Source organism: Nicotiana tabacum, chromosome 9, assembly GCF_000715075.1.
Source record: "Nicotiana tabacum cultivar K326 chromosome 9, ASM71507v2, whole genome shotgun sequence".
In the NCBI taxonomy this organism is placed as follows: domain Eukaryota; kingdom Viridiplantae; phylum Streptophyta; class Magnoliopsida; order Solanales; family Solanaceae; genus Nicotiana; species Nicotiana tabacum.
In genome coordinates this window covers 88,001,800-88,017,683 of record NC_134088.1, presented here as the reverse complement: position 1 = coordinate 88,017,683, position 15,884 = coordinate 88,001,800, and the positions used below count along the sequence as shown (strand labels likewise).

Below are 15,884 nucleotides of genomic sequence, written 5' to 3'. Positions count from 1 at the left end.
TGACCCCATACTTAGATAACAATGTAGCGGACTGTTTGTTCACAAAGTGCGACCCATTGTCACTGATAATCACTCGAGGTGTCCCAAAACGGGTAAAGATGTTATTTCGTAGGAACTCACACACCACTCGAGCATAATTTGTCCTAGTAAGGATTGCTTCGACCCATTTAGAGACACAGTCAACGGCTGCTAGGATATACTCATATGAATAAGACGATGGGAATGAACCCATGAAGTCAATTCCCTAAACGTCAAAAATTTCACATACTAAAATGGAGTTTAGTGGCATTTCATCCCTCTTGCTAATGTTACTTGCCCTTTGACACTTGTCACATGCAACTACATACGCCCGTGTGTCTTTGTACAAAGTAGGTCCATAGAAACCGGCTTCTATGACCTTTGCTGCAGTGTAATTTCCACCATAGTGTCCTCCAACTGCTCCATCATGGAAATGATAAAGAATGCTTGCCATATCTCTTTCAGGCACACACATTCGAATCACACCATCTGCACACAGTTTAAACAAGAAAGGGTCATTCTAAAAATAACTTTTTACCTCACCTTGAAGCTTCCTTCCTTGATCACGAGAGAGGTCACGCGTCAACCATCCACTAGCCAAAATGTTGGCTACATCAGCATACCAAGGCGGTCTTTCGGAGACTGCAATAATGGAATTTTTTTTTCATGAGGGAACTCTTCTCTTACGTCAATTGTTTCGACCGGAGGTCTCTCAAGTCGAGATAGATGATTGACGACTTGATTTTATTTGCCCTTCCTATCTTTGATCTCCAAGTCAAACTCTTGGAGTAACAACACCCACCGCATCAGACGTGGATTAGACTCCTTTTTACTCAACAGATATTTCAAGGCTGAGTGATCCGTGTGTACAATCACTTTGCTCCCTACCAGGTATGATCTAAACTTGTCAAAATCAAAGACCACAACAAAGAACTCTTTCTCAGTAGTGGCATAGTTGACTTGAGCATCATTCAACGTCCTGCCTACATAATAAATGGGCATAAACATTTTTTCTTTTCTTTGCCCCAGAACTTCCCCCACAACTACATCATTGGCATCACACATTATCTCAAATGGTTAGATCCAATAAGGTGTCACTATAATAGGAGAACTTACAAGATTTTCCTTTATCAATTTGAATGCTCTTAAGCACTCCACGTTGAAAACAAACTTGACATCTTTAGCTAGCAATGCGGTCAACGGTTTGGTAATGCTGGAGAAGTTTTTGATGAACCTCCTATAGAACCCAACATGTCCCAAGAAACTCCTTATGCTCTTCACCGACGTTGGTGGAGAGAGCCCAACAATTACATCCACCTTGGCTCTTTCAACTTCAATTCCATGTGCAGTTACTTTGTGGCCCAAGACAATTCCCTCTTTAACTATGAAGTGACAATTCTCCTAGTTAAGAACCAAATGTGTGGCTTCGCAACATTCAAGCATGAACTCCAAATTCGTCAAGCAGTCCTCAAAGTCATCACCAAAGAGGATGAAATCATACATGAATACTTCTAGACACTTCCCATTTAAATCAGAGAATATAGACATCATGCACCTCTAAAAAGTGGCAGGTGCATTACACAACCCAAACAACATTCCCCCGTAAGCAAAAATACCTGACGGGCAAGTGAATGTGGTCTTCTCAACATCTTCTAGGGAAATAGGTATCTGATTGTAGCCTGAGTACCCATCCAGGAAGTAGTAGCATCCATGTCCAACCACTTTCTCGAGCATTTGATCAATAAAGGGGAGTGGGAAGTGGCCCTTCCTTGTTGCATCATTCAGCCTTCTATAACTAATGTACATTCTCCACCTAGTGACTGTTCTTGTGGGGATTAATTCATTATCTTCATTTTTCACCACTGTCATGCCCCCTTCTTAGGTACAACTTGTACTGGACTAATCCATTGGCTATCATAGATGGGAAAAATCACTCCCACATCTAGCAATTTGATGATATCCTTGTGCACTACCTCCTCCAAATTTTTGACCAGGTTGCGTTGGGGCTGCACCACTGGCTTGCTATTTTCTTCCAACAGAATTTTGTGCATGCAAATGGCTGGACTGATTCCTTGAATAACATCTATACTCCAGCCAATGGCCTTCTTGTGTTTTTTAGCAGTTCCACCAGCCTTTGCTTCTGTGTACCTGTCAACTCAGTAGAAATAATCACAGGAAAATTGTTAGTTTTAAGAAAAGCATATTTTAAGTGAGTGAGGAGGACTTTCAATTCCACATTAGGCTTATAAGCCTCCTCTTTTAGTTCCTCCTCATCAACCACTTGATCCTTAGTTCCAAGAGCTTCAACCTCTTTCTTTATTTCAGGATCTTCATCTTCCACTGTGCTAAACTGAGTAATACAGAGAGTACCCCCCATAAGCTTGTCAAACTTGTATTTTTCAGCTAATTCTCCAACGACATCCAGCTTGAAACACGAGTAGGCGGATGCCTCATCACTGGGTTATTTCATCATCCTTTTCATTTGGAACACCACTTTTTCGTTGCCCACTTTGAGCATAAGCTGCTCCTAATAGTTATCAAGGATAGCTCTACCTGTACATAAGAATGGTCTCCGTAGAATTAGAGGCACCTCCTTGTTCACCTCCATATCCACCATAATAAAGTCTACGAGGAACACAAACTTGTCTACCCACACTAGAATATCCTCTATGATTCCCCCAGGTAGAATGGTAGTTTGGTCAGCTAGTTGTGGGGACACTGATATTGATTTGATCACTCCGAGCTCACCTTCCAGTTTCCTGAATACAGACAGAGGCATTAGATTTATCGACGCACCAGAATCATAGAGGGCCTTGTCGAAATTTTTCACTCCCCAACGAGCATGGTATGGTGAAGCTACCTGGGTCCCCATACTTTTGCGGAATTTTATTTTGCAATATGGCAATGCAGTGGGCATTTAGCTTGATTACTTTTATTTTCTCTAATTTTCTTTTGCTAGACATGATTTCCTTCAAGAACTTTGCATAGGCCGATATCTGAGTGAGTAGCTCTATGAAGGGAATGTTCACATAAAGTTTCTTGAGCATCTCCAAGAATTGCTCAAAACATTTGTCAAGTTTCTCTCGCTTCATATTTTGAGGGAATGGTAGAGCTGGCATATGTCTAATTTCTTCAATCTCATTTTGTACCCCACTACTTCGGCCTTTCTGCTCTTCACTTTTTTTATCTGCTGGTGTCTCTGCCTACTTGTTCACCACCTCGGGACTAGATTTCACCATCGGATCATCCAAAGTTTTGCCACTTCTTAGAGATACAACTTTGATAGTTTCCTTGGAGTTCTTTTCAGTGTCAGAGGAAAAAATCCCAGGATCTCCCTCAGATAACAAATTTGCAATTTGTCCCAATTGTCTTTCTAAATTCCGGATGGCCGTACCGTGCCCTCTGATGGTTGTGCCCTGAGTCTCAAATTTTTCATCTGATTTGTTGATGAATGCCTTCATGAGGTCTTCCATACTAGACTAATTTGACTGGTGTGGCTGGTATTACCGCCTCTGCTGATTCTGAAAACCTGGTGGTCCTTGACCCTGGGTTTGATATTATTTTGCTGCCAAGAATTCAAGCTCCCACTAAGTGAACTCCACAAAAAACCTGGATGTCTTTGACCCATAGCATTATAGTTGTTCCCACCTTAATAGTTTCCTCTATTAAAATTTCCCATTACGTTGACCTCCTCAGCTGATGCTTGACACTCATGTGTAGGGTGTCCCAATCCACGAAAGTAACATGCTATTTGCGGCTCATTTTGTACCTTGGTCAATGCCAGCTATTTTATCTCCTTGGCCATAGTGTCTAGCTAGGCTTGTATGGATGTGTTAGAGTCTACCTGGTGAACCCCAACTGATTTTCTTGTGTCATTACTCTCAGTCGGCCACTGATTAACATCCTCTGATTATCTACTTGAATCATTCCCAAGCTTCAAATGCCATTTTTGTCTCCTTCTGGCAGAAATTGTGGATTTTCCTTCTAAACTTCCCTGTTTTTGCAGCTCAGAAGTATTTGTCAAGAAAATTCTTGGTCATATTTTCCTATGTCCTGATAGAACATGCGGGTAAGCTATGAAGCCATTGCTTTGTGTCATCTTTCAATGAGAAGGGGAATGCCCTTAAGTGCTTCCTTTGATACTCCATTATACTGGAAGGTGTTCATGATATATTCAAAGTCCATCAAGTGAGTATTAGGATTTTCGTTCACCTTCCCTTTAAAACTGTAGTTGTTTTGAATAGTTTGAAGAAAGCCTTGCTTCAATTCGAAGTTTTTTTCTGCTATGGGTGGGGGTCTGACACTTGACATTCCTTGATTATAGATTGGCCCAGCATATTCATCCAATGATCTTCCAGGCCTGGGTGCTGCATTCTCGAACTGGTCTTCAACTAAGGGTCGGTTTAGATTGAATCTTCGACCTCCATCATCGTTGACGGCCTCATCAGCAATTCTCCGTGCAACTTCTAGTTGTGCTGCCTCTCTTGCAGCTAAGTCTACTCCATCATTCGCTTCATTTTCCATGATATCTTGAGTCAAAGTCTAACCCAGTTGTCACAGGTGTTTCTCCAACTCTGGTTCATAGGGTATCACTTCCTTTGAAGACGATCGAGTCATACACTAGAGAAATCAAACATGTATCCTGCACACAAGTAAGAAACATGAATAATTAAAGTAAAAATTGGTTCCTGAATTAGTACTAAAACCCATTTTAAACACCATTGATTGCCAATCCCTGGCAACAACGCCAAAATTTGGCTAGCGTAAAACACAACACAAAATTATTGCTCGCTAGTCAAAGATAATATAGATTTATTATCATCTCCACAGAGATTGGATTTAAACAGTGTTCGAATAATTTCCAGCTGATTACTATCCAGAAAAATTAATACTTGATTTGATAACTGTTACTACGATGAACTACTAAAAATTAAGCAAAATAACAATTGATCATAAAAGACAACAGATGAGCAACAAAGAAATATCAATGAGAGGGATAATGGTATTTGACTAGATAGGTGAAAGATAACCGACTCAGGATCCAATTCTTGAGTAAATTCACTCTATAATATAGTTGATTCTCACGAATTCAACCGATAATCAGATTACACTTGAAGTTAATATTACTCATTAGTTTCAACGTTAATTCATTAATTAATCCAATTAAAGCACGGTGAACAGTTGCAACAATCAAATGATGATTATGATCTAAAGGGTAACTTCTCACTAATATTTCCCTATTTTCTAGTTCGATTAACAATTCAAGAGGCTCTTTCAATTACCTATTTGAATCACGAATTTAAACTAGAGCATAAGATGTGACGAAGTTCAATATCAAACTCCTCTTTAGATTAAGCAAAACAAAAAATAACTCACAATACAAATTAAAGTTTCATAAATTAATTCTAACAATTATCAAGAATCGAATCCCTAATCACGTTATCGAAACACTGTATCTGTCAATACCATAACAGAAATTACTCCATGACAATGGGGTAATGCATCTCAATTAAGTTTAAGAACAAATAAAACATGAAAGCTAATGATTTCGATACAAACTCCCGTATTGCACCGATTGCATGTTGTATTATTGATGAATTCTTGAGTCTTCTTCCCTTGGTTGGTTCTCCAATCTTTCATAGGTGTAAAGTCCCTTCAAAATTATGTTTTGGTGTATTTATGCCGTGTAGAAACAAGCCCAGACAAAACTACCTCTTCCTAGATGAACTTGGAAATCATTTTGACAATTTTTGCACAGTCGCGCCGCACGCCGTGTCGCCCCATGCGGCCCGCTAGTGAGGAAATCCAGAGAGCTCATATTTTTCTTGTCAGGCTACTTTTGCACTACCGCGCAGCACTTCACGGTGCCCCATGCGGCACGGTAGTGGCTTTTTCTTATAGTAAATTCACATGTTCACTTTTTGATATTCGGACTTGGTCCTCGACCCCCGAACGTGATCCCGGCTTAATTTCTTGGGCTTCTATTCAGACTTCAAAGCTTCAAGTTGTTCGATTTGGCTCAAAATTACCTAAATAGCTCAGAATCATTTTATACAAGGCATAAAACATGTAATAAGTATAATTCACTATCATTTAAGATCAAACACACGTAAAATATAATAATTAAGTGCAATACTACGACTAAAATACTAACTTCTAGCCTTCCATCAGCCCAATAGCAACATGGAAACGGATAATACAAGAACACATGTGCATGATCAATAAATGACAAGATTCATACTCCTGTACTAGTATAAGTGGCATGTTACTGTGTATGCTTGTGTTAGTGTACTACTGCAGCCCAAGTCAACAAATGATATCAAAGACATCGAACAACTCATCGAAGCAACAATACAAGTCACATAAGGTGTATGACAAGCACAAGGAAAAACACACCATCACACTAAAATTTCCAACACAATGTCTCCAAATCATCACACATCATCCCTGACATTGCCACCCTTATCTCTCCGATAGCCACCCGTATCACTCCGCCCTGACAATATCATTAGCCACCCTTATCTATCCTATATCCACATGTATCACTCCGTATAATATCCACCCTTATTGCTCCACCCAGACAATAACACAATAGCCACCTGTATCACTCTATACATTCAATAACAGTGAGATATCACCCTTATGCCCCGCATGATAACAACAACGGTGAAATACAACCCTTATGCCCTGCATAACAACAACAACAGTGAAATACCACCCTTATACTCCGCATAACAACAACCAAACCACGCAACAATTCACATGTGCTATCATTACAACAACACAACATAACAACTCATATCACAATTTTCTGTAAGCCACAACCTTTCCAAGAATTCAACGATATCAATATTTTCACAACAAAAATCCCACGGCTCAACACAATATATATAGAATCTTAATAACAACAAAATGAATGGAACGGTAACTCAACAAGTAATAACACCCCTTTTTCAATACAACTTCGATTAGAATAGATTAATAACTCTCAATAACTTCAATTTCAATTAATTGTTTAAAGATAACCTCGATAGTGATAGTACTTCCATGGAGTGGCAAACTTCAGACTCTAATGTATAAATTAGGCTGACAATGAGAGAAATGGCATGAACTAGTACTTCGTCTAAATGTATGGAGACAACCTGACAACAAAATATATCATGTGGCGACAATCTCAACTATGAGTATCTCCATAATAAAGGAAATCACATTCCTGGACACAAAGTGATAACAACTCCAAATAAAGCATATAGAATCAAACTCGACAAGTAAAGAATGTGACATGTAATGACAACTTCAAATAAAACATGTGATAGTAGACACGGTGAATAAAGATATAACACATGCTAACAATTTCAATTAAGTACATAAAACATGCCTAAGAGTCTAGACATGTCAATTTCCACATATAAGCCCGAGTACATACTCATCACCTCGCGTACACGGCTTTCACAAGACACAAATAGCACAAACGACTCAAGTCCTAAGGGGTAGTTCCTCCCCTCCCCCCACAACGTTAAACAAGATACTTACCTCAAAGAAGCTAGACCAATACTCTAAAATGACCTTCTTGAGTGAAACAACCTCCGGACGACTCAAATCTAGCAAAAATAGCTTCAAATCATAAATAAAACTCATAGGAAACAATTACAGATAATAAAGTTTCGATCTTTAATTAAAAATAAAAAGTCAACCCCTGGGCCCGCACCTCAAAACTCGATAAAATTTATGAAATCCGAACACCCATTCTGATATGAGTTCAACTATACAAAAGTTATCAAATTCTGATATCAATTCGTCCCTCAAATCGTCATTTTACATTTTGAAAGATTTTTACAAAATTTTCCATTTTCCTCAACTCAAACCAATGATAAAAATAAAGACGGAATCATGAAATATAATAAATTTGACTGAAGAACACTTACCCCACTAATTTGCTTGAAAAACCTACGAAACATCGCTGAAATCCGAGTTCTACAACTCAAGATATGATAAAAATGGTCAAATCCTCTATTTTGGAAAATATATTCTTTTGCCTAGTGATTTGCACATCGCGATTGTGGAATTAAAATGCGATCGCGAAGAATAAACAAAACTGCCCAAAACATGTACTACGCGATCGCGGGCTAACTTGTGCGATCGTGAAGAAGAAAAACATATCAGTGCCCAGGATGTGCTATGCGAACGCGGAACAAGGGACGTGAACGCGATGAAGGACAACTCACACGTACGCGATCGCGAAACACTCCATGCGAACACAAAGAAGGAAATCTGCCAGCCATAAGAACATGCTACACGAACGCGGAAACATCAATGCGAACAGGAAGAAGAACTATACCTAGTTCCCACAACATATCGCGATCGCGACAGCATACACGCGATCACATAGAGTACATGGAGCATCAGAAAACCAGCAACTCTAAAACATGACGAAATGGCACGAAGCCCATCTAAAACATACCCGAGGCCCCCGGGACCTCATCGAAATATACCAACAAGTTCCATAACATAACATGGACATACTCGAGGCCTCAAATCACATCAAACAATGTCAAAATTATGAATCATACCACAAATCGAACTTATGAATTTTTAAATCTTCCAACTTCCAAAACTCGTTCCGAAACATATCAAATCAACCCGGAATGACGTCAAATTTTGCATGCAAGTACCAAATAACATAATGATAAGTGGGGATTTTGACTACTTATTAGTGCCTTTCAGCTTTCGTTTTAGTCCAAAAGCGTTTAATTGTGTTCCCGTAAACTGATGAAATGTGCTTAATTGCAGGAATATTAGAATATGAGCTCTCAAGATGAAATCCAACTTAAGAAGGAGTAATCTGAACTCAAGAAAAAAAACAAGCACAAAAGATCAGAAGTGCAGACCGCAAGTTGTAAAGAAATTCCCATCAAAGAAATGTGCAATGTGCGGTCCGCACATAAATTGTGCGGCCGCAGAAGCTGGGTCAGAGCAAAAGTTCAGAGAACCTACACCTCAAGTCTAACACAAGTACAGACCGCATAATTATTGTGCGACCGTAGAAGATGAGCTACGCGGCTGCAGACACATTTGTGCGGACTGCGAAAGAACAAGGTGCGGCCGCAGACATTATTGTGCGAACCGCAGAAAGAGGACAGTGCGGTCGCAGTTCAGAATTATGCGGCCGCAGATCTCCAATCCTGTCAAGCTGAAGAAAAGTGTGGACCACACATGGAATTATGCGGCCGCAAAACCTCCGAAAAGGCATTTTTGTCCGAAAATTCCAGTTTTGTATAAATAGAAGAGTTTCATTTTTTTAGGTCAACTTTTGACATCAGCTGCTACAGTAGACGGTTTCTTTTACTCTTTTTAGTAGCTTTTGCTATTTTGAGCTTTTTTGAATATTGATTTCATCATTTTAATTATCAATATGAGTTTAATTATCATTTCTTCTCCTCTTTCTTCCAATTTAAGCATGGGCAGCTAGATTTTTACTAGGGTTGTGATCCAACCCTAGTAGAAATATTAAAATCCGACTTGAACTTCTTATCAAATATTTTGTTCAATACCCATTTGGACTTGAAAAAGCTAAATTAGGCAAAATTACTCTCTGACCGAGAGGTATTGAGTGAGTACTTGAGTGTTGATAGTAATAATTTACCCTGACCAATAAAACAAGCTTTAAAGTTCACAACCCATTAGGCAAACACCTAGGTGAAGGTCATAGCCCTAGGACTTTTATATCATTTGAAAAACAACAAAAATAATTTCCTAATTTCATTCTTTGAATCGCAATCGTAGTTGGATTTTCAAACAAAACCAAATATTGCGGAAGTGTAAATTTAGATATACAAACTCATGCGCTAAGATATATTCTACTGATACCCATTCATATCCCTGCGGAATTCAACCCCGACTATTGTTGGGTATTACTATTGCATGCATCGACCGTTTTCATAACCTCAAATAGAGGATTGAAATTGGACGAGACCACATAACTGAGCTAATCCAACTCTCAGAATCGCAATTCGAGCATGATATCAACAAAGTCAATTACCGGTCAAACCTCTCAACCTTCCAAAGCTTCAACTTTCTAATTTTTGCCAAGATGCTTCAATTTAGTCTACGGACCTCCAAATCGCAAAGATAAAAAATTTAGTTATGTTATTTGTACCTATAGGTATTTTATCGTATAATAATATATTCTATTATTGCATCTCGCCTAATATCTTTTCATAGACTATGTTCTTGGTCCTAAAATATTCAGATTATTTATTTAATGCTAAAACATAGAACGGTGACTCTTTATTATTTAATCACGTAGGTGCAATATATACTTAATATAATAATTTACCAAGCAAAAAATTAATCGAAGAAACAATAAAAAAAAAAGTTTCTTAAGCTAATCGGCATGTTTAAAGATAATCTAAATGATTTAATGTTGTAAAAGGAACAAATAAATTCACAAGAATAAATTTATATAATATAAAAAACTATAAATGAAGAACATGATAACTTTAACGAGCTACATATAGTCAAACATATGAGCATATAGATATATAATGCAAACAGTGCTGATAGGATAAAATTCGAGAAGAAAATATTCATGAGAAACATAAATAAAGCATGAATCTAGCAAGCGAATTCTAGTTTTATAAGGTTAAATTTGCAGGTCGAACAAATTCTTTTTTATTACAATTTCTTCAAAAAACATTAACTATAAAAAGTTGGAAATATAGCACCTTCACACTTTGGATAGTTCAAGCGGTAATTACTACATAATAGTCTAAAAATATAATTTTATTAAAGTAATTAGTAATACATAGTTTAAAAAACGATATGAAATAGTTATAGTTAACAAATATTGCTTTATTCGTAAAACTGATTCATTCAAAATTTCTAATTAAATCAAGAAAAAATGCAATAACCAATCACCTCTATACTAATCATGAACGCTTGAAACAATCAAAATATGCATTCAAACAAAGTCTAGATTTCCTCGAAGGTAAAAATTTTATAACAAAAAGAAGAAAAGAACAACATATCCAGTATTATCCCACATCGTGGAGTTTGGGGAGGGTAGTGTGTATGTAGACTTTATCCCTACCTTGTAAGAATAGAGAAATTGTTTCCAATAGACTCTCGACTCAGGAAAGACTCAGGAAAGTATAAGCATCACATTAATAAAAATATAAACAAAAAAGGACAACACTCAAAAGTCATATAAAAGCAAAATAAAAACAATAAGATACTAAAACATAAAACGCTCTAAAGTCTAACCCAAAACATAAAACATCTGACGGTATCAACTTCAAGCGTTTCAAAACCACTCAAACCACCATATACCACTTTGATACATTATGTGGGGTTAACTAACCATGCATTTTTTTATAGGGTATCATATAAAGAGGAGTCTGACTTTTAATTGGAAACACAGATGGTTTCAATAGGTTATCAAAAATAGAATTCTTTAGCTACTTAGGAATCCAAAACAAGATGCCATGCCAGTGTCAAAGGCATGACAGGAGATGAAGTTAGGATAACTGAATTTTAAAAGATAGACTAAACAAAAGATTAGAGCACTTATGGAATTATATTGAATCTATCTATCTATCTATCTATCTATCTATATATATATATATATATATATATATATATATATATATATATATATATATATATATATATATATATATATATAAAAGAAAAAAAAAGACCCGGTGATGTGGCGCAACCAGATACCAGCATCCATATTTATCTATTTTCTCTTCTTTTTTTTTTTAAAGAAAAAAAATCTCCTTCATTCTGCTCCTACACCGCTAAAAATGAGAAAAAATATGTGTCATTCCAACCGACGCTTCTTACACTTCTGTAACTGCCAGCAAAAAAGAGGCGTCCGTTTCAATAACCTACCTTCCTTATTCCAGAATCTCTCTCACCCGCAATTGAAACCAATGATATCAGTTTCCCCTCCTCCATTGCTAAAGAACTGCTTTTTTTTTTTTTTCCTATCTCGTAATTGTGACAGTGCAAAATTAGCATAGAAACAATATACTAAGTTGAATCTACAATAGAGTACAAGCACTAAAAAGAAATTGGTAATCCCTTTTCTCTCCCCCTACTGCTTTTTATTCTCCTAATTTATCCTTTTCCCTTTTCCATTTGAGAGTTTCACTTAATTATCCTTTTTTGCTCCCATTGTTCCAGTTATGCAACTTTGTTAATATTTTAGCTTTATAAAGCACTGAAGGAGGTTAGATGTTGTCGATAATTATTTTGTTAATATTTTAGCTTTATAATGCAACTTTGTTGTTCAAGTTTGTCTAAATGATTTGATTAATACATGCACTTATTGGCTAATTCAGTGCTTGAAGCGTCCTTTCCAGGTTTTAACAAACGCTCTCTACGATCAAGTCTGGGTTTTCTCCTTCAACAATTGTGACCAAAGGTAATCTTACCCATTTGTGCTTTCTGATTTTAACTGCTCTTCTTAAATTTATTATTACCGTGTTGAATAATTCACTATTCCCTCTTCTATTATGATTATTGATAGCTTTGTAACAGAGATGTGGAGAAGTGCAGAATAAGGGCTTAAAAGGTCACTCTAGAAACTTCCAATGGTTCATTTATCTTGAGGTATTATATTCTTCTACTCTATTTCCTTGGTGTAGGTGAAAAGTTGCCTCCATAAGATTTATACGCACAACTAGCAACTCTTCAATAAGGGAATTCTTCAAATATACACCATTTTATCGGTGGAATTCTTATGATAATGTCTAATTTCAGAGTCATCAAGATTTCTCTTTTCTTATCTTTTTCCGTTGTTATTTTTTCCCCTGCTGATGCTATAAAGAGTGAGTTTTAGATCCATCAACAGAGTCTACTATAATATTGAACATTATAAATATTGGCAGGCCAGAAGGGCATTACTCAATAGCTAAATTTTAAGAGAAGGAGCATGAGTTGCAAGGAATTGTTCAAGAAGTTCTTTAAAAGTCTTTAAGATGGTCCCATGTCTATATCTTTTTGAGTTGGTTAAGATTTTATTTCAGATGTTGTGTTCCTTGCTCCTATAAATATTAAATACCCGTACTCGATGTTATTCAAAAGGTCGAAAAAGATATCAATATACACATATAAACATGTTACAATATGTTTTAAATATTAATTGTCTTTCTTTACTTTCGTGTTGGGGCACAATTTCATATGTAACCCTTTAATTATTACTTGATTTTCAACTTATTGAGTTTATTTCATTTAACTTTCAAGTTGTCCTAACACGTAAAACTACCTCTAAATATTAGCGCATCAAAACTTATATAAAACTTCTTGTGAAAAGGGGAGGATAAAGTGGGCATTTGCAATATTCCAGCGGCTTATGTGCAGTATGTTGCCCTCTTAAATTAAGTTGAATTATCCTAAACTATCACTTCAATCAGAATTTAATTTCCTTAAATGGTGAAAAATATCTCATACTAATTGTTGTATAGGGGTTAAAACGGTAAGATGGCTTTGCGACTACTTATAACACCAGTTAAGAATGTCGTGAAAGTAGATGCCCCTGGTATTAATTTTCATAGCAATTCATGGCCTTTGAATGTTGACTTTGCTAGAGTGTGTTACACTTTTGTTTGGAATTTTTTTCATTGTAGATCTTCAATGAAATGCGTCAGAGTTGCCGGGAACAAGTAGCTGCTAAAGATTTCAGCCCCAAAAATCTGTGTTGGTAATCGCATTCTATCAAATTTAATTTTCTATACACAAATGGGCTACTTGGAATCCCTTTCTAACTCTCTTCTTGCTTCAGAATTTTATATGGAAAAAAGGCGAACACATAGATTGCAGATTTGCAGAGATATTCTATATGCCCTTCAATTTTTTTCCTTTTCCAGATAAATTACTGCTGCTCATGTTGCCAAAATAAAAGAACGAACTTTGGAGATGAAAGGACAAAATAATCAATGACTCTGAAGGCAAAGAACAGGAGAGAAAAACATGTTCCATTTGTTGAAATGATGAAAAGCAAGTTACAGAGTTGATAGGGTCAGAAGAAGAGAATTGTAAAGCGATAAGAAGATATATATACTTATAGTGAAGAAGTTGTTTGAAATTATGATCCATAGACACAAAGATAGAGATTGGCTTGATCATGTTTCAACATCAGAAAGCCTGTGCTTTTTCCATCCAATCCGAGGAGTGATCCAATGTGACAGATTATGTTATGATCAAATTTGTAAGATCATATGTTGTGTTTGGTACTTTAATACTATATGTTCCATGCAAATTTAATGTTTATGGGTTGTAACTTTTTGGGATTTTGATCTTCTTAGCTTTTGATTCGCCTATTCACGCAGGAAGATGTTTGAGGCTAACAAACACATGGTTTGTTCTTATTCCCTTTTATTTTCCCTTTTCTTTGTATTTTCAGCATCTTAGCCCTATTTTGTACCATACCAACTTCTTAGGAAGAAAGAAAATCTTCTTTTTTCCTGTAGATCTATGGCTTTTATGTTTATATGGTAAAAGTTATCATTTTCTTGATAAAATTAAGTTAAATGTAGGAATTAACTCGGAATACGTAAAGATCTTAAACATGAAAAAAACTTTCGGGATTGATGACCAATTTGTAAATGTATTAATTTCGGGAAATAACTCAAGCTCAGGCTGCTAAAGGAAAAAAAAAAAGATAGTATGATTTTTCGATTGCTAAAATCTCACAAATATTACTAATATGATTTCTCAATTGCTGATTGTTGTTTGTTACTATGGGATATTAGTTTTAATTATAGAACTGCAAGACATCAACTGGACTATGAGTCATAAAACTACCTCTAGCTGTTTAGCAAAAGAAACTCATAGTGTTGGGATTACTTCCCATGTACTGTTTGACAAGGTAATACTAAGTGTTGAATGAGCTAGCGGTTTTTCAAGAGTCCTCATATTGGAGAACACCAGAGGCCAGAGTATAATGTTAATGTCATTGCCACTGGATCTCGATTTAAAAATCGAAATCTCGGGACTTCTCTTGCTCCATTCATACACAAGTTATTTATTTGCCTTTTTGGGTTTCTCCAGGATAGATGCATATCAGTTTTTGCTCTTTATCTAAGGTAGTAATGTTTGTATTTGATTAACTTTATTATTTAATTTATTTTTTTTTGCTTTTCCCCCAATCATGGTCCAACACAGTACCACTGAATTCCTGATATATATATATATATATATATATATATATATATATATATATATTATACACTTACATATATATTTATTCCTCCCACACTAACCCACTAACCTATGTCTCCTTATATTATAAATATCTTACTAACCCCATTAATTTATGTCCCCTAACCCATTAATTATGTCCCCCTATATTCTAAACACTAATATGCACGATATTCTTCTCCATTCTTCTTCTTCTTCACCCTTCTTCTATACTCTAAGTAAATGTCCAGAGATTGTTAGAATTAGGATATTGTTTCTGGTTTCTTCTTCCCAACATTATTTAATTTTTTTTTTTTTGCTTTTTCCCCATCATTTTTTCATTCATGTGCTATAGCACAGTTTCAAGGTAGATTTTGAAAAGACTAAACTGGTGAACTTAATTAACTTGTAATATATTGTTGTGTTTTTCTTTTGAGTGTCTCGCCTTCTGAATTTATTTATTTTGTGGTACTTTTTGGCGTAGTTGGAAGAAGTTTAACTTATAGTAAAAAAGAAACTCATGATATTGATGCATGAATTAATCTTATTTGTGTTATCATATCCCGCGCATTAACTAGTTAATTTATAATGAGCGGAATGTTTTCAATTTGATTTGCGGGAATAATGCCAAATGCTATCCGGATAGAGGACGTAGTAAGTATTTAAGTGCAATTTGAATT

General features: G+C 36.1%; 1 protein-coding gene and 1 long non-coding RNA gene across 2 annotated transcripts; one reads left to right on the top strand and one right to left on the bottom strand.

Moving 5' to 3' along the window:
• Positions 1 to 244: 244 nt before the first annotated feature.
• Positions 245 to 1,083, bottom strand: LOC142164010 (uncharacterized). Its single transcript, XM_075221173.1, has 3 exons — positions 771 to 1,083; positions 562 to 660; positions 245 to 507 (listed from the first exon to the last, which is right to left on the bottom strand). The coding sequence occupies exons 1-3, from the start codon at positions 1,081 to 1,083 to the stop codon at positions 245 to 247; spliced, it is 675 nt and encodes a 224-aa protein (XP_075077274.1).
• Positions 1,084 to 11,908: 10,825 nt separating this feature from the next.
• Positions 11,909 to 14,399, top strand: LOC142164380 (uncharacterized). The gene is made up of 4 exons (XR_012695158.1): positions 11,909 to 12,448; positions 12,554 to 12,636; positions 13,653 to 13,726; positions 13,893 to 14,399. It is a non-coding gene; the product is annotated as an uncharacterized LOC142164380 (long non-coding RNA).
• Positions 14,400 to 15,884: the final 1,485 nt, after the last annotated feature.